Source organism: Macaca mulatta, chromosome 2 (assembly GCF_049350105.2).
Source record: "Macaca mulatta isolate MMU2019108-1 chromosome 2, T2T-MMU8v2.0, whole genome shotgun sequence".
Classification (NCBI taxonomy): Eukaryota; Metazoa; Chordata; class Mammalia; order Primates; family Cercopithecidae; genus Macaca; species Macaca mulatta.
The window spans coordinates 64237652-64261553 of record NC_133407.1 but is presented as its reverse complement, the minus strand read 5'-3'; the positions used below and the strand labels follow the sequence as shown (position 1 = coordinate 64261553).

Below are 23902 nucleotides of genomic sequence, written 5' to 3'. Positions count from 1 at the left end.
AAGTAATTTTGCAGAAAAAGGCTATAAGGAAGAAGCAGTCAGGCCAAAGAATAAACAAAAAGAAATGGTGGGCCACGTTTACAGTCTTGATGCAAATGTGTGGGTTACAATCAGGGATGGTGCTCACGGCTGGGCGTGGTAGTGGTTAAATACATGATTCAGACCCACCTGATTTTGAGGAAAGGACCAGTACAATCAATACTGCACATCTTGGTAAAAGGAGTTTGAGGAGATGGATCTGAGAGTTTAGGTCAGCTATGCTTAGGTGTACAAAAGCAACTCCCTGGGACTCCCATCCATACACAGGCCATTGAAACCTGACGTGTCTCTCTTACCCCCAACTCCATTTCCCATCGATTCCAGAAGAAGTACGGGCATTTCTTCTGAGACAGAACTCCTCCTAAGGTTTCTGCTTTCCTAATTAGTTATGTATGAAGTTTAACAAGAAAATCCCTCCAGGGCCGCCTCCAGGCCAAGGATCTTAAACAGAAATGCTAGCTTGATGTCTGCCACTAAGTTGTGTAATCTTGGCCAGCATCAGCTAAAGGCACACATAACACGGCCGTGCTCGGAATGCAAGATGACCGCGAGGATCCAGAGGGCGCGCCATGCAAGCTCACAGGGCTGGGGGCCACCTGGGCCCGCGCGTGCAGCCAGGGGCTTCCGGCCGCGGCCCCGGCGCGTGGTCTGCGCGCGCCCGGCCGTGCGTGCGGCTGCGGGGAGGCTGCGTGTGTGCGCAGAGCTGGAGCGCAGTCCACCTTCCCGCTTCCGAGCTGGGTGCGCGCCGAGCACAGGAGGTGAGTAAGAAGGGCGGCCCTGCAGAGTCTCCGAGGCGGTTGAGACCTGCGACTGGGTGGCGGGCGTGTCCACTGGACCTGCCTTTCCTGGAACGCGCCATCCTTGTAAACGCCTAGACCCCGGCAGCTAGGCCGGAGGCACCGCCCACTCCTTTGGAGCGGAGCGTGGCCCAGGTAGAGTCGCCCGGCCTTGGCGCTCGGGCTCGGGCCTCGGCGACCAGCAGCTCCCCGCGTCCGGTGAGCGCGGGAGAAGGGGCCCAGTGGGGCAGTGGGCTACGCGGAGGGCCCAGGCCGCGGCCGCAGCCGCTGGTTGTCCACCTTACCTTGCGTCGCCTGTGCGGGTCCAGCCACCGTCAGATCCGGGTAGTGACCCGGGGCGTTTGCAGCGGTGCGGAGGAAGAGGACGGGAACGGTGTTACGGTATTGGTGGGCTCCTAACAGGCCTGCGGCGAACGCTTTTTTGGAGCTATGGGGAAGGGCCCCGGCGCAGGGCTGTCGGAGGGATTGGAAAGGAATGTGAAAGTCAATGGGGAATGAGGAGAAGGGGCGGGGAGAGAAGGAAATCCCACGGGGCTAAGGCTACAGGATTCCTACAGGCGGTGTTAAGGAGCATACAAGGCGTTTTAAAAGGATTCCTAGGGGTGCAACGGAGTGTCACTTTTCCAAGCAGGAAGGAATGATGCCATCCTCAAGCACGGGTAGTCGTTGAATTCAGTGTCCGTTCACCTTCTTACTGCTGGATTTAGGAGGAAGATTTGCCGGTCTTTCATGATTTTGTTTCCTCTGCAGTTTGCGTTTAGAAGGTGGCTGTGTTGTCGGAAAAGCTGTCAAGGAAGAAATTGCCAAACCATGTCTTTTTTTTCTGTTTTCAGAGGTAAGGAAAATTTGGGTTTGCAGTGTTTGACTGGGAACAAGTTTTTTAGCTTCTCCCAGGAGGCTTAAGCAAAAGAAGGGCGCTGAATTTGTGCTCTTAGTATGTGTCGATGCTTGATAAAAGCACAAATTATCGAACATGTATCAGTCTGTAGAAGAGAACTGTTTTTTAAGAGATAAGAGACTGACATTTTTTGCCCTCATAGACTAAAATGTTCATTCAAATGAATGGCCTTTTTTTTTTTCTGTTCTTCTGTTCAGTAATTCACAGCAGATCTGAGTGTTTTAATTAAATTATGGAATACAGAAAACAACAAAAAACTTAAATTTCATCTGGAATTCCACAGGTGAGTTCATCTTACTTATAACTTATAAATTATCCTAATTGGTTAATAATGTCCGTAATAATGCCCTTTACAACGTTTAAGGATCATTTATGTAGCCACGAAGTTTGTTGTATATTCTAGTATGATTCTTTCATCAGAGGATTTGAAGAACTTCAACAGTGAAACTCTACTAAGCCATTTTGGATAATACATATTTTCTGTCTTTTTTCTTGCTTAAAAAACAGAGACAAGGCCTCTTTATGTTGCCCAGGCTAGACTAGAACCCCTGGGCTCAAATAATCCTCCCACCTTAGCCTGCAGAGTAGCCACGACTTCAGGTGTGTGCCACCTCACCTGGCTCTAGTAATATATATTTTTTCTAAAATATTGAAGTACTAAAATACCATGGTTTTTCAGGAAAACCCGATAACTATAAAAAGTTAATTCAGTTGGTCATATTTAACTTCAAGTTCTGACTCAACTCCCTTTATCCCTAAGAAAATGCTCCATTGAATACTTTTTCTCTTTCGCCTTTGGATGGATGATGTCTCTTTTTGTGCCCAGCCTCCAGCTTTGTTCCATCCACCATTGGATGATGCAGGTAGAACTCCCTTTTCGGAAATGCCTTTGTCCCTTTCACAACTACATTGTGTCCAGACCAAATAACCTTTTAGAGGGATGGATCATTGTTGCTCACTGTGGGGTAAACTCCCACTGTGTGGTAGATAGCCACATGAATGGGGTCAAGCATGTGGGATCAAACAGGATACTCTTAATGACCTTGCACAACAGATGCATTCAAAAGTTACAGTTCATTTAACAGCAAACTGTTAGGCAAACATCTCTCTTGGGACTATGGACAATGCTTTTATACTAATAAAAAAGTTGTATATTATAAATATTGATTTGCTTTTGTTACCAGGCCTTTTGGCATATTGTGAATTAGAGGCTAGGGGAAGATGAGAGGATGAGCTAGAAATACGGCAATTTGTAGGGCCACATCAGCATGGGGAAGGAAGATGAAGCTACAGAACATCTGTAGGGTAGAGCCCCAAGTGCCTGAAGGTTGGGAGATTTGGCTGGGGAGATAACGTGCACTCCTTGAATCTCTGAGATATTAAGGAACTAAAAGCTAGAGTAGGTTATCAGTTTCCCACCCCATGTAATTTTGACTCTGAATACAGGTAGGTAACTAGGATCCCATTGTCTGTGGCTTCTCTTTCTGTGTGTCTTACCTAGAACTATATTTAGCTGTTTTGTTTCCAGAGTTTGTTTTCAAGAATGGAGTTACCACTTTCTATGCAAAAGCAGAATGGAGTAGCTGAGACAGACCCTAGGGCCCACAAAGAAAATATTTACTATCTGCCTTTTATGGGGGAAAAAAGTTTGCCCACTTCTGGGATAGAACATGGATTTCTGCTAAACTCTCAAGCTGTGCATTTTGAACAGTCTCATAAATGTTAGAATAACAAAGTCCTCCTCTTAAAGCATTTCACAAGTCTGCAGCCACCTATTCCTGCAGCATGACATGAGGGCTCAAACTATATCTCATATCTGGAATTACATTTGACTACTATTTTGGTTACAGACTTTGTTGTTGAGAATGGAGTTACGCACTTTCTAAGATAAAAAGTTACCATCAAGTTTTATCTCTTAGCATTAAATAGTTCCTTTCTCTATACTGATACAGGCTGTAAATTTATGCCTCTATTGGGCACTAACACATTCTGAGAGTGCAAGCTCAGTTCCCTGCTGTGGATTTTGGTCACTAATTTAGAAACATTTGAGCTGGAAAGCCTCCCCCATGTTCTCTAGGTGGGCTTCACTGATGATGTTCGGTATGAAATGTGTAGTTGTGAGTCTTCCACCATGCTCTGCATTGAGTGTCTGCAGCTTGAGAACAGGGCTTGTCTGTCTGCTTCCCAGCTGCTACACCAACCTCTAACACAGGTCCAGAACACTGAGTGAATGAATGAAATACCCTCAGATGACTAAGGCAAAGGTAATTGATGGCTTAACTAACAAGAATGGTAAAGATCTGTAATATTCTCAATTTAGGGTAGTAATGGGAAGAAATGTTAACTAGAGCAGCTCCCTGATGCCCTTCCTCCGGTGGATAAAGCTGTTTGTAACAAAACAGACACAGAAAGCCCAGCTTTCAGGGCAGTCTTGCTGCTGTTCTGCCTGACTTGTGTGATCTTTGCTCCAGTTTTCCTAGCTCCCTGGACCGGGTTGACCTGTTGGCTCTTCCCACTGACTGCTGTATCACGTGGTGCTCTCCAACTACTCACCCCGAGTGTAAAGGTGTGTCTGCTTCTGCTGCATTCTTTGCTTCCCACCCAGGAATCTCAGGAGGCTGTGAGATTAGGTGTGAGGGTGGTCTCTCCCAGGGCACTGTGCCCTGGCAGAAGGAACTTGGCATTTGGAGCTGAAGGGCTTGAGTTTGGATTCCATGTCTTCCTCTACCTGGGCTGCACTGTTCCCTGAAAAATGGGATTGATGTTAACACAAATTTAACAGTGTCATGAAATGTGCTTTGTAAATTGTAGTTAGAAGCACTATAAACTCTAGTGTCCAGAAGTTCACTATGCCTTTTAAAAAAAAAAAAGCCCTGCTAAAAATCCTGATGTGTATTGCAAATTATTAAGAGTGATTTTTTATGTTTTTATTGGAATATGCAGTAGGGCAGAAGCAAAAAGAAAATTGCAGCTAAATTTTCCTTCTGAAGTCCTGCTGCTTTTGTTTGCTCCTCATTTTTCTCAGCCCAAACCCAGAAATCCGTAAAAGATTCTGCATGCCACAACCCAGAAATCTATCAGAGATTCTCATATACAGGGATTGTTTTACCTACAAGAAAGTAGTTTGTTTGCAAACAGTATATATAATATGTCTTACTTACATGTGTCTTTAAAAAGTCAGGTGTCTTCTACCTCAGCACACGGAAGCAGCAGGCTTCCATTTTAACGAGGCTTTAATGAAAGACATTCTCCCATATATCTTAGAAGATACCTGAGGGTGGTAGTGCTGCAACCAGCAGGGTTTCAAGGGCAGAATTGAGAAATGGTAATGGAGTATAGGTATTTATACTCACTGTCTACCTAAAACTGTGTGACAGCTACAGAGTGGTGCTCGAGGTGGGCTTTTTCTTAAACTCAGTAACTACTTCAAATTCATTCTTAAAAATTGAACAATTATATACACCATGGAATACTATGCAGCCATAAAAAAGGATGAGTTTGTGTCCTTTGTAGGGACATGGATGCAGCTGGAAACCATCATTCTTAGCAAACTATCACAAGAACACAAAACCAAACACCACATGTTCTCACTCGTAGGTGGGAACTGAACAATGAGATCACTTGGACTCAGGAAGGGGAACATCACACACCGGGGCCTATCATGGGGAGCGGGGAGGGGGGAGGGATTGCATTGGGAGTTATACCTGATGTAAATGACGAGTTGATGGGTGCTGGCGAGTTGATGGTTGCAGCACACCAACATGGCACAAGTATACATATGTAACAAACCTGCACGTTATGCACATGTACCCTAGAACTCAAAGTATAATAATAATTTTAAAAAAAATGAACAATTTAAAATATGCCAAAATGAAACCTTTTCTATGAACTACATTTTAAATGTCAATAACAAAGTTGTAGAACCTTGTAGTTAGAAGGGACCTTTGACATTTCTTAGAATAACACTATTTTTGGTTTCTCATTTGCCTAGTGATACTTACATATTATTCAAAATAATTTGAAAATCTCTACCATGGCCCTTCTAAGTTTTTCTTGCCTCCAGAACAGAACATCCCAGTACCTTCAGCCACATGTCATGCAATCCTTATGCAGATGATAAACCCTTCACCGAACGAGTTACCCTCTTCTAACTTGTCAGTGACCCTTTCGAAATGGAACTCATATGGGGCTATGGAATTATGACCCCTTTTGCCCAGATGCTTTCTTGAACCTAGGAGTGTATTGGGGGGTGTGTGTGTGTCTGTGTGTGTTAGAGAAGGGGGACACAATCTAGTATTCACTTGTAGGGTTTCTGTTAGCACTGCCATTCATTCACAAGTACTTGGGAGTGCTTCCTATGTGCCAGGCACTATGCTAGGTGCTGGGGACACAGTGGTGTGCAAGAATGAACATCATCTCTGTGCTGGTAGGGCCAGATGGAGCCTGATAAGTAACCTAGCCCAATGCCCTAAAATTCTGTTGAGGAATAATTCCTCAAATTCAATGACTTGCCTCCCTGCCAGAACTAGAATCCTTGTTTCCTAACTGCCCAGTTATTCCTTTACATCACCACCTTTTATCGTATTGGACTCATACTCAGCTAAACCATAAGGTCTGTGTAGGCTGCTGTTAAAATGTCCCCCCATCCTGCTCTTGTGCAGCTGGTTTTTCGAACTCTGACATAGGACAATAAATGTGTTCCCATCAAATTTCATCTTGCTGTCTTTAGCTTTTTCTCACCTGTTAAAACCTTTTGGATTGTAATTACATATTTTAATGAATTTGTCATTTTTTTCCTGTGTTTTTCTTGCCTACAAAATTGAATAAGCCCATATTCCTTTGTCTTTAATTAGAAGTATGAAATGAGAAAAGGCTAAAGATAGGCCTGTGATTTTTTTCCCCCAGTTTGACAAAGATGCTCCAGTCAACCTTAGAACATCAGCAGGAGGGCAGGTCTCTGGCACTTTTGTGTAACACTATTCCCAGAGTCCAGCACAAGGCCAAGAAATGTTTCTTGAACAAATGACTGCATGAAAAATACACTGGCTATGATGGATCAGCCGATTTTTAAGCCATCTAACCACTGTCATTACTCACATTTTCCAATTTTGTTCAGAAGGACTTTAAGTGCCCAGCTCTCTTTACAGAGAAGCTTGATTCTTAGGTGTTGTCTAGGAGTTTTGAAGAACCCTATTGAAAATGGGGCTTAGGTTAGTCAAACAGAGCATTTTCAGGGAATCTCTTCTAGCTCCTGATGGTCATTGCGTTTGTGTCATAAGTGTTCACTAATGTTTACAGAGTCTCAGCAACATATTCAGGGTTATTTGGAATACAGATTACCATTAGTCCCTTCAGGGATTTCTCCATTGACAAAAAGTGAACTTGTTGGGGAAGACTTGTTGAAAACTGGGTGAGGATTTGGAAGAGCTCAGTATGATTTGCATGGGAATTGGACTAGACTTCCCTTTCTTGAAAGTTTCTGGTTTAGCCACTTGAATAGCTGGCATTACAGGCATGCACCAGTTTGCCTGGCTAATTGTTGTATTTTTAGTAGAGACGAGGTTTCACCATGTTGCCAGGCTGGTCTTGAACTCCTGGCCTCAAGCAGTCTGCCCGCCTTGACCTCCCAAAGTGCTGGGATTACAGACATGAGCCACCATGCCTGCGCAAAAGTTTGTGGTTTAACTTTGACAACTCTTCACCTCTGAGGAAGAACAGAGGTGTTGCATTATGAAAGTATGAAGACACCAGGCCAGTAGGATAAAACAAGGCAGGAAGGAAGCTTTTGTAGTGCAGTGGCTACAGACTCCACTTAGGGTGGTGAAGATAGCCGAGTTTTCAGTGCTTGGCTCTGCAGGCTCTGACACCCTGACTAGTGAACAGGTGTCCAAATCTCAGGCTGGTTAGCCAAAAGATAAATGTTATAATAATGGTTCCTACTTCGTAAGATTGCTGTAATCATCAAACAAATGGAAATACAAAACATGCTTACTACAGTGCCAGGACCAGGCAAGGACTATTGCTAAAATTTTGGAGAGAGGGGAGTATGAAGAAGTTGGATAGAGTAGAAAGCAGGTTCTTTTTGATGTAAGCCTTTGTTTGCCCTGACAGAGGAAAGTATATTTCATTTTTACGTGTTATCAAATTAAGCAAATATACCAATTGCTATTCATTCAGTAAATAAAATTTCCTATTATATGTCCAGCTGTATGCTCCAAAGTATGGAGAAAAATGTAAATCATATCAAATATGCACAATCCTCAAATAAAGTAGCCTGACGCCACTTGAATATCACATGCACTACAGCTGGAAAAGGTTCTTGTATTTTGCAGCTCTCCTCCAGTTCCTACAAGTGCCTATGGCGAGACTTTTGACAGTGTGAGTGGTGCCCAGAAAAAAATGATGTTCACTTGTAGGAAGACTATGGGGCAGAAAGAAAGATCCCGGGAGAGGGGAGCACATGTGCAGAGGAGGAACCAAGAAGTGCGCATTTGGCCTTGTGGATCTCTACCAGTAGTTCTTGGGGGCTCGTATTTGTGGGATAGCAGAACATCAGGCAGCGGGAGATCTAGGGGAAACAGAATCCTTGGACTCTAGGAGGAGAATTACTGATTTGGAAGGAGAAGGTGGATCCACTAAGATTTATTTGCATGTTTAATTGTATTATAGAGAACGTCATGCCATGTAAGACACATTTGGGAGTTAGGAGCAAGGTTTGTAAAGGAGATGTAGACAAATAATATTTGTAGAGGAAGCATATAGTGTGGACTCTAATAATAGCAGCAATACCATCTACTTAGCCCTTACTGTGTGCCAGCCCCATCCTAGATGTTTAGGACGTTTTATTTCATGTAGCTCTCCCAGTAAACCCCACGAGAAGGTATTATTGCTCCCATTTTACAGATAAGGTAACTGAACCTTAAAAAGGTTGAGTAATTTGCTGAAGTGAATTTCATTGCTTCTCAAACTTCAGTATGTCCACAAGGCACCTGTTAAAAATGTTTCTGATTCACTAGGTCTGGGGTGGGGCTTGGGGCTTTGCATTCCTAATACACTCCCAGGTGGTGCCCATACACTTTGGGGGAGGGGTCTAGGCATCGCATTCAAATCACCTGGGAGCTTTAAAAATACTGCCACCTGGTGCTCGCTTTGGCAGCACATAAACTAAAATTACTGCCACCTGAGCCCTGCCATGCTCTGAAACTCTCATTTAGTTGGTCTGGCATCCAGCTTTGCTTCCAGTGTTTTTCAAGTTCTTCAGGAGATTGTAATGTGTGCAAAGTGAGAACCACTGGGTTAAAGAAGAGAGGAAAAAAGTAGTGGTCAGATGGCACTGGCTGTGTTTATTTCTGTATAATCAGGGGAGATCCTCAAACACAAAGCAGCAGTGAGTTGTGAAAATAAATAGATGTGTAATTGATGAGTCTAATTGAATGGTAGAGTTTTATATTGCTTTATGAGTTAATGTGTTTAGTTTGAAAGGGTACTGGTGAAATTTCCCTCAAATATGTGAATTGATAACGTGAGTTATATAATAAGGAATATACATTATTGATGTAATGATGATTTGAATTAATATGCACAGGACCTTTTTTTAGGCAATTAAGATTTCCACTCCCTTTGCAGTATTTTATGTAGAAGAAAAGTTAGAATGTTGCAAAACTGACAGTAGTTTGGTAATTATCTATAATAGTTAGCATATGGATGATCCTGAATCTAGCATGCTTGGACCTAAAATGTAGCTAAAATTCGTTTGTTTTTTTTGGACCTTTTAAAATGCACATGATCAGAGTTAGCATAGCCTATTACAATAAGGTTTTGTTATTAGAAGAGAGCTGTTGAAAAGCATAATCTAGGCCGGGCGCGGTGGCTCAAGCCTGTAATCCCAGCACTTTGGGAGGCCGAGGCGGGCGGATCACGAGGTCAGGAGATCGAGACCATCCTGGCTAACACAATGAAACCCCGTCTCCACTAAAAATACAAAAAAATTAGCCGGGCGTGGTGGCGGCGCCTGTAGTCCCAGCTACTCGGGAGGCTGAGGCAGGAGAATGGCGTGAACCCGGGAGGCGGAGCTTGCAGTGAGCCGAGATCGCGCCACTGCACTCCAGCCTGGGCGACAGAGCGAGACTCCGCCTCAAAAAAAAAAAAAAAAAAAAGAAAAGCATAATCTAACAAATTCAGTTTACTTTTGGATTCAATTTATTCTTGGCAATATTTACTAAGTGGATAAAAGTACGTTACCAAACCATTTACAAAGTATGCGAATATTACAGAGCGCCTACTATGTGTTAGACACTGGAAATATGGCAGTGAATAAGATAGGTCAGGTTTTCCCCCTCTTCAATCTTACATTCTTTTGAAGGGAACAGACAATAAACAAATAGAAATAGATTTTTTAAAGTCTAGATAGGGTTAAATGCTGAGAAGGTGTTAGGTTTAAGTCCCAGCTGATGTCCGACAAGATGTTAGGTTTGAGTCCCAGCTGAGGTCCGAGGGGAGTGGGTGGATGGGCGAATAGCTGAATGAACACTCGGGGGGCTGTAGGCAGGTGAAATGTAGTTTTATTCAGCAGCTTTTTAATCAGCAGCTTACTTACACTAACTCTTTCTCACAGTTTCTTTATCTTGGCTGTTTACTTCAGCTTTGTGGCTCCTCTTATGAGCCTGCTCCTGCTGCCCCCACCCTTGCAGCTGCACTCCCTGGCCTACAATGCCGGCATCAGGGTTAGCAGCCTATATTTTCCCTCTGGACATAAGTCCTCTTTCCCGAGGCGACCCACTCTCCCTTACAGGGGTCAGTAGCATCACTCTCTCTGGGCATTAGTGCACCCCCAAGCCATGTCAAGCCAACTCAAGCCCTGTGCACAGCATCAGCAGGGCAGTTATACCTTTTACAAACAATAGCGACTCAAAGCCAAGTATAAACTTACACAGACAGGTTATCTAACAAGTTAAGTATGCGCCTGTGCCCTAAACTTGCTAAGTCACTTTGACCCGAATGTTCGCCTTGGCCTATTCCTTAACCAAAGCACATTCATGTACTTTACGGAAGGGAATAATGAGGGATGTGATAGAAAATAAGTGCTGGGAGAACTACTTGAGATAAGGGGTCAGGGACGGACTCTCCTAAGTGACACTGTGCTGAGATCTGAGGCATGAGGAGCCAGCCTTTCCAAGAACCAGCTTTTTGGTTGGAGGGGCAGAGTAAGTGCAGGCTCCGCAAGGGAGCAAAATAGTTGACATATTCAGGGATAAGAATGGGAGCCAGGCCGGGTTTGGTGGCCCACATCTATAATCCTAGCACTTTAAGAGGCTGCGGTGGGAGGATTGCTTGAGTCCAGGAGTTCGAGACCAGCTTGGGTAACATAGCAAGACCCCATCTCTATATATTTATATATGTTTTTAATTAAGAAAAAATTTAAAAAATCAAAAATAATGGAAGCCATGTGGTTGAAATAGGATTGGGAGGGAGTAGTAGTAGCAGATGAGAAAGAGGCTTATATAAACCCTTGCAGCCAGAGACTTAACAGATCTTCATAAAAAATGTGAAACATTGTTGCTGGCATTGTGACACATGCCTGTGGTCCTAGCTACTGGGGTGGATCACTTGAGGCCAGGAGTTCGAGGATGATTGTGCCTGTGAATAGCCACTGCTCTCCAGCCTGGGAAACATAGCAAGACACATCTCTAAATTTTTTTTTTTGATGTTAATATTGTTATTTTTAAGCTTTTATTGTCTCTGCTTTTTTGGCATTCCCTAAATTTTCTGTAATGAACATAATATTACATTTGCAATTAGAATAAATATATTTTTTAATGATTACATTTGATTTCTTTTTGCAGGAAATAACCAACGTTTTTGCACTCCAGGAAAGAGTTTCGGGTTATTTTGGCTTAAATAGTTGTGCTGTTGTAGTATCTCTGTTTGTCTGTTTTCCTGGAGTCTTTGCATTTGAACACCAATACCCCCATTTATTTTCTAGTGACCTCCAGTATGTTTTTGTAGTAAAATAAAAAAGTGTGTATCTGCATGAACGATTAGTTACTATTCTTGTTAAAAATTTGTATTTTAGGTTTTAAGGGTAGGAATTTTGAGTCTTCCTTGTGAAAATGATAAGGCTGTGATGCTGCTATACTGTTTATATCAAGGTTCAATGGTTGCAAGAAATTAAAACTCAAAGCAGCTCTGGTCAGAAGAGCTCCTTAGCATAGGAAGCATAGCGAGCAGGCAGCACACTCCCTGGGATCTAGCAGCCAAGAACGTGAGATCTGGAGTCTTGTTTGAGTTTGTCTCCACCACTTACAAGCCTGTGATTTTGAGCATATTCTCCCTAAGTCTTAGTTTTCTCACCTATTAAAAGAGGATAATAGGGGTTTTTAAAGCACCTTAATTCATGGGACTCTCATGAAGATTACATGATCTGGTGCCTGGAAGCAGTTACTGTTGCCATCTCCTGGTACCATTGTTAATACTTGTTAACACTGAGTGCCCACAGTGATACACAGAATGACTGACCAGACTGCTAGGCTTTTAAAAAATGTTTGTAATGAAGTATGACATGCAAAAAGGTGAGTGCATAAGTTGTAAGGTGAATTGTCAGAGTAAACATGGCTACCACCTAGAAAGTCCCCTCATTCCATCCCAGTTATATTTCCTCTGTCTCCCCAGAGGTTGCAGTGTCCTGAATTCTAACACCATAGCTTAGTTTGCCTACTTTTCAACTTGGCGTAAATGAATCATAGTGTCTATTCTTTATGTGCTTGGCTTTTTTCACACAACATTATGGTTGGCAGATTGTCCATGCTGTGATGTGGTGTGGTAGTTTGTCCATTTTGGATAATGTGCTGTTATATGGATTTCTGCCTGCTATTGTGGGTGGATATTTGGGTTGTTTCCATGTTGGGGCTATCATGACTAGTGTGCTGTAATGACTTTTCTTGTACATTTTTTGAGGGGGGGCTGCCATTAGAAGGACTTGAGCCCCCACTTGTATATTTCTTGATGTCCTTGACATACATACACATTAATGGTGAGTGTCCTGCCTCAAGTGGGATTGTTGTATTGTGGGGCACATATATGTTCAGCTTTAATAATTCCTAAAAGTTGTCTGAAGTAAATGAACCAATCTGTATTTACTCCAGACTACAACTACAATTTTTATGGTTTTAATAATTCACAGAAACTGACCTCTTAAATCAATAAATACAGAGACCTCCTAAGATGGGGTTTCCAAAGGTGTGGAATACAAGTCTTGACAGAGGCTCTGAAAATTAAACCTATTAAAATTGGCTCGTTGTTCACAGAAATTTGAGAAACATTGCATATTATATCCTTTTCTCAGAGAATGTACCTTAACATACTAAAAACTCTGAGAAGCCCTCCACTTAAAAAAAAAAAAAAAAGAATAGTTTAGGCTGGGTGTGGTTACTCATGCCTGTAACCCCAGCACTTTGGGAGGCCAGGGTGGGTTGATCATGAGGTCAGGAGTTCAAGAACAGTCTGACCAATATGGTGAAACCCTCTCTGTACTGAAAATACAAAAATTAGCCAGGCGTGGTAGCATGTGCCTGTAATCCCAGCTACTTGGGAGGCTGAGGCAGGAGAATAGCTTGAACCCAGGAGGCAGAGGTTGCAGTGAGCCAAGATTGCGCCACTGCACTCCAGCCTGGGTGACAGAGCAATACTCCATCTCAAAAAATATATAATAATAATAATAGTTTGTTTGAATGATTTCTGGTTGTTTTGGCCCACGGAGCCTTTTTGCGTCTGTAACACCTGTAGATAAAACAGAGATACAGCCTGTGATTGTTGAGGCATTGGGAAGGAGACGGCCATCTTTGGCTGCTGTAAAGCTACAGCATTTAATAACGGAGGTGCTGATTACCCCCTCTGAGAGTGGTGCTTTCATTGATGGTTGAAGCATTGGTACACTTAATACACTGGAAGCTGATAACCTTTTTATTTTTGGAGGTTTTCTGAGCTTTTCTAGTATGTGAGATGTTTTTTCAACTGCTGCAGATCAACCCCTAAATCAACAAGTAATTACTGGTGGCCTGCTGTTCACCCAGCATTGCACTAAGTTGGTGGGATAGATAAGAACTGTTTGCTTAATGGAAATTGCTTATAGTATAGTTGGCAAATTCATGTGTAGTTAATATAAGCACAAATTTATCTTAAAAAAATTTTTGTAGGTATGGGGTATCACTGTGTTCCCCCAGGTTGGTCTTGAACTCCTGGCCTCCAGCGATCCTCCCGCCTTAGCCTCCTAAAGTGCTAGGATTATAGGTGTGAACCACAGTGTCAAGTTTATCTTTTAGAAAATGGAAATTATTTTTAAGTTGTAATTTCTTTCTTGACAGTGATGTGTGGCATTATTTAAGAAGTCAGTAATAAAACAATAGCATACTTCCCTGTTGGGCCTTTTCATATTGTTTTCTATTCATCGCTATTGTTGATTCTTCTTTCCGTCCCTCCTTTGGGACGTGGGAGTTAGAACAGTGTCAGGGTCCTTGTAGCCCACTACTCAGCTGTCCTAAGGAGGCAGGCCAGCTGCCGTGTGCTCTCACTATCAGGAAATGAGCCAATCCGAGGTCTCTGGCCAGTTTGATTTCTGTGACACACACATGCTGTGAACACAGGGGCCATTTCAGTTGAGCCTTTGTGTATATGGCTGAGTATCATTTTAAAAATATGTTTATCGATTGATGGTTGTACATATTTATAAGGTATATGTGATATTTTGATACATACATACAATGTGTAATGATCAAATCAGAAATTTAGGATATCTATAACCTCAAAAATTTAGCATTGCTTTATGTTGGGAATATTCAGAAACCATTAAGTGCTCTTGGTCCTGGGCCAGGCTCTGTGCTGACTGGTTAACCCAAGTTCTTTCCATTAAACCTCACAATAATTGAATTGGTTTTGTGATGCCTGATTCATAGCTGAAAAATGAAACTTTTGAGAAGGTAACTAACATGCCTAAGGTCATACAACTAGTCATTGTTGCCGTCAAGATTTAGGGTGGATTGGCTCTGATATCCAAAGCATTTTTATTATGCTTTTTTCCTGTTTGTTTTCATAAACTTAAAATGCAAAGAAAACTAAACATTAGAGAACACCTATATTTCCATCGCCCTGAATTAGCAGCTGTTAATTATAGTATAGTATTTGTGACCAGTGTTTTTTTTCCCCTTTAACCACATGTTCCTTTCATTCTTCCTGCTGATGGGTGTGGTATGTTTTCCTATAGTCCCATTAAAATCATTATTTCCTGTAGTCCCATTAAAATCATATTCATAGTTGCTTCTAAAGGCTAATCATTTCTTGTGTTTTAGAATTTTTATAAATGGTAATTTATACATGTATCATTATATAACTTGTTTATACTCAATGTTTTATTTTTGAGAGTTAAATTGATGTACTGTGTACAAATCCAGTTCATTTAGCTATCATATGGGATTCCATTGGAAGACATACCAACTTTTATTTATTATTTTATGCACATACATTTATGGATTTGATTGCTTTCTTGTGATGTTCCTTAGCTTTTCTTTCTATCCTCTGTATTTATTGTAAAATTTGATTAGATTCCAGTTAAAAATTACATTGTATCTCATTAGGAAATATCTAATATGTGTTTGTTCCATCATTTATGATGTTAAGATTAATTATTGGGTTAAGAGTGGTGACACCCTGATCTTCTAATGTAAAGTTTATATTTTTTCAGTTCTTGCAATTAAAAAGTAATCTTCATGGTGTTACTTTGGCGTCATACAGATAGCCAATTCTCCATCAACCTTTTATTTATTATCAAAACCCTGATGAATAATCATCAGTAATTTCATGAAAGATTGCAAAATTACAATTTTCTTATTCTGTCATTCCATCTATAGTAGTCCCTGCTTATCCATGGGGGCTATGTTCAACACCCTGTCCCCCAACCATGCCTGAAACCACTGTAGTACCACACCCTACCCAAGGAATGCCAAGGTCACCTTTTCACTTAAAGGAAGCACTTTGAGCTTCTCTTTGACCTATCTGAATTGTCAGCATCCCTACTTTTCTGCCTTGGGGCCATTGTTAGGTAAAATAAGGGTCACTTGCACGCAAGTACTGAGATACCATGACAGTGAATCTGATAACTGAGGGCTCCTATGTGACTAACAGGTGGGTAGCATATATAGTGTGGATAGGCTGGGAAGAGGGAGGATTCATGTTCCACCTGGGACAGAGAAGGATGGTGTGAGATTTTGTCATGTTACTCGGAACAGTGTGCAATTTAAAGCTTATGAATTGTTTATTTCTGGAATTTTTCATTTAATATTTTCAGACTCTAGTTGACTGTGGATAACTGAAACTATGGTCCAGGAAACTGCAGGGGTGATTGCTATACATTTCTAATTGGCATTTTTCTTTAAAACATTTTTAAATTATTTATTTTTGAAGCAGGATCACACTTTGTCACCCAGGCTACAGTGCGGTGGCACAATCACAGATCACTGCGACCCGGACCTCCCACACCCAAACCATCCTTCTGCCTCAGCTTCCCAAGTAGCCAGACCACAGGCTCATGCCACCATGCCTGGCTAATTTTATTATTTTTTGTAGAGACAGGGTCTCACTATTGTTGCTCAGGCTGATCTTGAACTCCTAGTCTCAAGTGATCCTCCCACCTTAGCCGCCCAAAGCATTAGGATTATAGGTGTGAGCCATGATACCTAGCCTATAAGTGGCATTTTTCTATAAAGAGCTTTTTCTCTTCAATTAGAGCTATTTGCTTCCCCTGAACTATAGATGATTCTTTAAAGCAGGAAATAAAAAATGCTATCTTTCCTCCATCACCCCAGTAATTTTCAAGTAAGAGATTGGTATAGTAGCTCCTGCATTGAAACGTTTTACATTGCTCGTGTGCAGTGCAGATATGGTGTTCTCTTTAAATTTATGGATGAAACAAATTGTGTATATGAGGATTTTGAGCTTCTAAACTGTTTTTGTTTTTTTTTTTTTTTATTTTTAGTAGAGACGGGGTTTCACTGTGTTAGCCAGGATGGTCTTGATCTCCTGACCTCATGATCCACCCGCCTCGGGCTTCTAAACAAATTTTTAGGAAATTTTATGGTTTTTAACTTTTTTAAGTGTTTTCCATATTTTTTGCAATTGATTTATAATTGTGCTGTGGTTAGAGAATGTAGCCTATATTATTGTTTTTAAAATTGTTGAGAAGGTTTATGTTACCTAATATTACTAGTTTTCTTTTTAAATGTGTTATGTTGTCTTAAAAATGAATGTTTCTATTCTTTTTATTAGATGAAAGGTACTAAATGTTTCATTTGATCAAGATTAATATTATTTGAAACATTCGTATCCTTTTTTATCTGCTTGATGTATCAGTTACTTAGATTTATTAAAAATCTCCCATTATAAATTTTCCCATTTATACCCATACTCTTCAGGTTTTGCTTTATGTATTTTGATGATATGTTTTTATGGTTATAGAGTTTCATGATTGTTAAATTATCTTTTTGGATGGTTTCTTCTATTAGTAATAACATCTCCTTTGCCCGTTATTAATGATGTTTGTTTGTTTATTTATTTTGAGACAGAGTCTTGCTGCTCTGTTGTCCAGGCTGGAGTGTAGTGGCAGGATCTCAGCTCACTGCAACCTCTGCCTCTCAGGTTTAAGCAGTTCTCCTGCCTCGGCCTCCCAAGTAGCTGGGACTACAAGTGTGCACCACTGTGCCTGGCTAATTTTTGTGTTTTTAGTAGAGATGGGGTTTTGCCATGTTGGCCAGGTTGGTCCTGAACTCCTGACATCAGGTGATCCGCCTGCCTTGGCCTCCCAAAGTGCTGGAATTACAGGCATGAGCCACCATGCCCAGCCTGAGAGTCTTTTTTTAGTAGATAAGTTTACGTTTCCTTAATTAACAGCACATTTAGATGTATTCCTGCCATCATCTTTTGCATTTTCTTTTTGCATGCATTTTTTCTTTTTCTTTCCCATTTTCCTACCTTACATTGAATAGACAGATAACTGACTTTCTTCTATTTCTCAATCAATTTGGAAGATATGTATTCTATATTTGTTCTTTCAGTGATCAATGTAAAGATTAATGTACATTCTTAAATGAACTTTTTAGCAAAATGTGAAGGTTTATCCATATCTCTTTGTTCCTTAAAATATGCTAAGAATGTTAGCATATTTTAATTTTCCTGTGAAACATCTTTTTGTAGCCATCATGTCATTTTTACCTAGTATTTTAATTACATTTTTTAACCACATGAAAAAAATTTTTGCCCCTCCCTCCTTTTCAGGATAATCTATTTTGATAGTAAGAATCATTTTAGAGAACACAAATAGGATGGAAATGATGCCAAGGGTAGAACCACAGCTGATAATAACAGCTTCTGTTTGTTGAATACCTAACACAGGCCAGAAGCTTTGCATATATTATCACTAATTTGCACTATATTAATATCTTCAATATAGAGACAGGAAACTGAGACTTCAAGAGATACATACCCATTCATCCTGGCTGGTAAAGGATGGAGCTGGAGAGTGGACTTTAGTAGCTGGCTTTGGAGCCACGTGTGTTGTAGGTGACCTAGTCTGTTCCGGCCAGTTCTTTAGAGTCCGTTCCTCGCTTTGGACTAGATAGTTTCACCTCTCTTTGCTGCTGCTTTATTTTATTCATGGGTCCATAAATGATAGACAAAATAACCGTAGTCAACATTCTCACATTTAGAAACGATGGCTTATAGAATGTGTAAAAAGTAACTTTTATAATAAGGTTTGCCATTTTAAGTTCTTCCCATTGTTGAAGAGTAGTAAGGCCTTCATCATCCATATGCAATTTATAAATGACACCCCTTACAACACTTTCCTTTGTTTTTCCAAAATCTGTTAAAATCTGCTGATTTGTTAGAATGAGATACTTGTTGTAATAAATGTATAAGTCGTTAGTGGCTGAGTTGTAAATGGTGCCCTCAAGGGTTATGTAAATGCTCAGCCAGGTGAGGAGAAAACATATAAAGGCAGTGTTAATTTCATAATTCTTGTTCTCAAACTATTCCACTTCAGGTTTTTTTCTGGGATTGTCAGTGTATGGCTAGTAAAGGGGATAGGGGAGGATAGGAGGTGGATGGACAGATCTATATTTTATCCTTTAACAAATGGAGATAGCATATCAAGCTTCAGTGTCCATTGCACTCCTGCCGTAGGCCTCACTTTGTCTTGCACTTTGACTCCTGAGAGAAAAATTGTTTTTGCCAACAAGGTCATAGAATGTAAGTGGAGAAGCAAGACACATATACATGGAACCGAACTGGAGAGAGTTTGCTAAAACATTACATTCCGTTGTGTGGGTTAAAATATGGAAAGCATTACATACAGAAAAGATAATTGTGGCGAGACGTTATCAGGGCAGGTAAGAGATGACCAGATGAAGAGAACAAGGAGCCTTGAAATCCTGTTATTTTCATATGTATTAAGAGATAGAGGGGCTGTATGTCCAGAGACCCTAAAGTTGACCCAAGGTAGAACCCTTGGTAGACCAGCCTTCCCATAAGGACATTAATGTCCATTCTCCATAGTGAATTCCAACTTTCCAAGAACTCTCCCCCATATAATTGTGGGTAAAAGGGCACCTGCCAGCAGCCTCCTCAGCCCACCCTTCCTCATGTTGTTCATCTGTCCCTTATGCTAAAATTCCTTAGCATTTGGTGTAAACAGTGTGTACTGCACTGTGGTGCCATGTTTACATGTTGTCTTGGGATTTCTTCTTTCTCCTGTCTCCTACTTCCTTTGGTCTCCTTAGTGCCTGGTCTTTGGAAGTAGAAGATGTCCAGTAAACACACATACATGAATGCCTGCAGACTGAAGTCTGTGCCCATGGTGCAAGGAAAGCTCTATGGAATCCCAGATTATAAACCACCCTCTGCCTTGAGATCAGGAACAGAGCTGAGGCCTTGCTGTCACTTTACAGTCTGAATGTTCTATGCCTCTTCTTGTCTCAGCTAGAGCTTCTGTGTAAAAGCAAGTGTTCTAGGAGTTTCCGTCCCATGATTCTGATTGGGTGTGTGATTTCTGAAGAGGTTGGAATGGGAAATGTGGAAACTTAGTACTAAGGACGGGCCTTTGATTTAAACAGTTGCTGTCCAGACTAGCATTTGAGTTTAACCAATGAGGTAAAAGAAGGGATAGGTGGTGTTTGGGGCAAGTCAAAGCTGTTTCGTAGTCAGTGTTTGAAAACTCAAGAGAGATGATCCTATTTGTGTCTGGAGGACTTGCCTTTCAGGTGAAGAATCTCTACCTTATCCCACATCAGCAGTCACTAATAATAGAATAATGATCACTATAGGGTTTTTCTTATCCGAATTTGCCAGAATCCATATCAGAACACACAGCTGAGAAAGACCCTTCGTTTATTTGGGCATGTGGCTAGTAATATCCCCTTGAACTAAATCCTTTTTTTATAGTTAGGAGATACATTTTATTTATTTGTTTTTATGGTAGATTTATTTTTTAACCCACCATTACCCATCTCTTTCTGTCCCTATCCTATCTGCACCTAGGATAGAATTACATTTAACAGTAACCTGTTAATTTAGATAGAGTAGGATAACTCTACTCCAAAAATAATCAAAGGATGTCTAACATTGGTCTTGATGTAAGAAGCTAAAATAGAGTTTTGGTTACTGGTATTTATTTGCTTATAGTTAAATGAAGTAGATTCAAGTCAGGACTTTTTGTTTTACTCTGGAGATTTTGTTCTACCCTTTCTCCTTGAGTAGATAGTCAGATGTCTTTTGAAAATGTGTTTTGGGTATGGAATATTAACGCAATTTTCGATAACTCTTCCAGAATTTTCAACTCGCGTGCTTCTGAGCTGCTGTGGATGGCCCCGGCTCTCTGGACTGTCCTTCCGAGTAGGATGTCACTGAGATCCCTCAAATGGAGCCTCCTGCTGCTGTCACTCCTGAGTTTCCTGGTGATGTGGTACCTCAGCCTTCCCCACTACAATGTGATAGAACGCGTGAACTGGATGTACTTCTATGAGTATGAGCCGATTTACAGACAAGACTTTCACTTCACACTTCGAGAGCATTCAAACTGCTCTCATCAAAATCCATTTCTGGTCATCCTGGTGACCTCCCACCCTTCAGATGTGAAAGCCAGGCAGGCCATTAGAGTTACTTGGGGTGAAAAAAAGTCTTGGTGGGGATATGAGGTTCTTACATTTTTCTTATTAGGCCAAGAGGCTGAAAAGGAAGACAAAATGTTGGCATTGTCCTTAGAGGATGAACACCTTCTTTATGGTGACATAATCCGACAAGATTTTTTAGACACATATAATAACCTGACCTTGAAAACCATTATGGCATTCAGGTGGGTAACTGAGTTTTGCCCCAATGCCAAGTACATCATGAAGACAGACACTGATGTTTTCATCAATACTGGCAATTTAGTGAAGTATCTTTTAAACGTAAACCACTCAGAGAAGTTTTTCACAGGTTATCCTCTAATTGATAATTATTCCTATAGAGGATTTTACCAAAAAACCCATATTTCATACCAGGAGTATCCTTTCAAGGTGTTCCCTCCATACTGCAGTGGGTTGGGTTATATAATGTCCAGAGATTTGGTGCCAAGGATCTATGAAATGATGGGTCACGTAAAACCCATCAAGTTTGAAGATGTTTATGTCGGGATCTGTTTGAATTTATTAAAAGTGAACATTCATATTCCAGAAGACACAAATCTTTTCTTTCTATATAGAATCCATTTGGATGTCTGTCAACTCAGACGTGTGATTGCAGCCCATGGCTTTTCTTCCAAGGAGATCATCACTTTTTGGCAGGTCATGCTAAGGAACACCACATGCCATTATTAACTTCACATTCTACAGAAAGCCTAGAAGGGCAGGATACTTTGTGCAAAGTGTTAAATAAAGTAGGTACTGTGGAAAATTCATGGGGAGGTCAGTGTGCTGGCTTACACTGAACTGAAACTCATGAAGAACCCACAGACTGGAGACTGGAGGGTTACACTTGTGATTTATTAGGCCCTTCAAAGATGATATTTGGAGGAATTAAGTATAAAGGAATTAGAGGTTTTTGCTAAAGAAATTAATAGGACCAAACAATTTGGACATGTCATTCTATAGACTAGAATTTCTTAAAAGGGCGTTACTGAATTATAAGCTTACTAGGCTATAAAAACAAAACAGTGTGGAGTTTTATTTATTGAACAATCTAGTCACTTGAAGGTTTTGTGTGTATCTTATGTGGATTACCAATTTAAAAATATATGTAGTTCTGTGTCAAAAAACTTCACTGAAGTTTTAGTGAACAAAATTTTACCTGTTTTTGGTCATTTTAATAGGTACTTTAAGATGTTGCAGTATTTCACAGTTATTAATTATTATTTAATATTACTCCAAACTTTCTGTGTTTTTAAATGTTTTGACGATTTCAATACAATATAAACAGGATAGTGAATCATTCTTTACATTCAAACATTTTCCAGTTACTCAACTGATCAGTTTATTACTGATATATCACTCCATTAATGTAAAGTCATAGGTCATTATTGCGTATCAGTAATCTCTTGGACTTTGTTAAATATTTTACTGTGATAATATAGAGAAGAATTAAAGCAAGAAAATCTGAATTATTGTCTTGTTTTTAAAAATATAGTCCCTAGTATTTTTAGAAGTCACTTAATCTGTCTCATTTTTCCACCTGGAAATTAGGAATAATGTAGAATGCCAGGCAGTAATTTCCTTTTGGAAAGGACTCTGAAGGCAGAAAAAAAGGGAGAGAACCTCATGGGCAGAATATTATAAAAAGAGTGTCATATTCCAGCATTTGAGTTGGAAAGAGAAGATTGAAGATCGAAGTTGCATTATTAGTCTGCCCTATTTTTTTCCTTTTAACAATCAGTTTGTGAATAAATAGGAAAGAAGCTGCCGCTGTTACGAGTTTCTCATCAAGATGAAAGCCCTAATGTGTAAAGTCAAATCTGATTTAAATTTTGTGCTTTTGTATTAAGACATTTCTTCATGTGGTGATATATCTTTTGTTGGACCTGCTAATAGTAGGTCAAAGAGGAGGAGTACTTGTCCCCTATTCCTGGGATTATGCAGTTTTCTTTTTAGAGTTTATATAGGGCAAGTGGTTATTTTTTTCTGAATTATAGGATGGAAAAAGATCATATCCTTTGTCAGGAAATATAAACTTGAAAGTATGTAGTCAGCTCTTGTAATATTCATATTTATGATTGTCCTGTATGAAAGACAACTTCAGTTAAAACTGTAATGTGTGGTTCTCTATAACAAGGCGATTTCTGTTTCCCAAGGCTCAGACCTAATCCAGTTATATTAAAATCAGTTAAATGAAATATTCTATGGAATCGATCTATGCCCTTGTTAATCTCCATCCATATAGGAGTCACTTTCTTTAAGACAGATGGTGGTAGTTATTTTTGTGGCATGGTTAGATTTGACTGGTTTTGCAGAAGATTATAGTCATGTACTGCATAATGACATATACAGTAGTGATCCCATAAAATTATAATGGAGCAGAAAATCTATTGCCTCATAATGTTATAGCCGTTGTAATGTCATAGCCTAGTGCATTACTCACGTGTCTGTGGTGATGCTGGTGTAAACAAACCTCTTCACTGCCAGTTGTATAAAAGTACAGCACATTCAGTTATGTACAGTACGTAATACTGATAATGACAATAAATGACACCGGTTTGTGTATTTACTTTTCATCATTATTTTAGAGTGTTCTCTTCCTGCTTATTAAAAAAAAAAATGTTAACTCTGATACAGCCTTGGGCAGGTCCTTCAGGAGGTATTCCAGAAGAAAGCATTGTTATCATAGGAGATGACAGCTCCTTTCATGCTATTTCCCCTGAAGACCTTCCAGTGAGACAAGATGTGGTGATGGAAGACAGTGATACTGATGATCCTGACCCTGTGGGCCTAGGCTAATGTGTGTGCTTGTGTCTTAGTTTTTTTTTTTTTTTTTGAGACGGAGTCTCGCTCTGTCACCCAGGCTGGAGTGCAGTGGCCGGATCTCAGCTCACTGCAAGCGCCGCCTCCCGGGCTTACGCCATTCTCCTGCCTCAGCCTCCCGAGTAGCTGGGACTACAGGC

General features: G+C 40.6%; 2 protein-coding genes across 10 annotated transcripts in view; one reads left to right on the top strand and one right to left on the bottom strand.

The window, feature by feature from the left end:
• Positions 1-1332, bottom strand: part of NMD3 (NMD3 ribosome export adaptor) — a 165640-nt gene extending 164308 nt beyond the window's left edge. For all 3 annotated transcript variants that reach the window (XM_015131704.3, XM_028843820.2, XM_028843822.2), the window contains exon 1: positions 1121-1332. The gene's annotated coding sequence lies outside the window, so the exon portion shown is untranslated. The remainder of the gene's footprint in view (positions 1-1120) is intronic.
• Positions 690-23504, top strand: B3GALNT1 (beta-1,3-N-acetylgalactosaminyltransferase 1). 7 transcript variants are annotated; one of them, NM_001266280.1, is given in 5 exon segments: positions 690-797; positions 1587-1671; positions 1932-2017; positions 4206-4300; positions 20600-22022. In NM_001266280.1, a coding segment is annotated over 1 exon segment (996 nt). In that variant the 5' UTR covers positions 690-797; positions 1587-1671; positions 1932-2017; positions 4206-4300; positions 20600-20633; the 3' UTR covers positions 21630-22022.
• Positions 23505-23902: the final 398 nt, after the last annotated feature.

Excerpts from the sequence above, each read along its gene's own strand:
- B3GALNT1 (XM_015131697.3), top strand. The coding sequence starts at position 20,634 with ATGGCCCCGGCTCTCTGGACTGTCCTTCCGAGTAGGATGTCACTGAGA.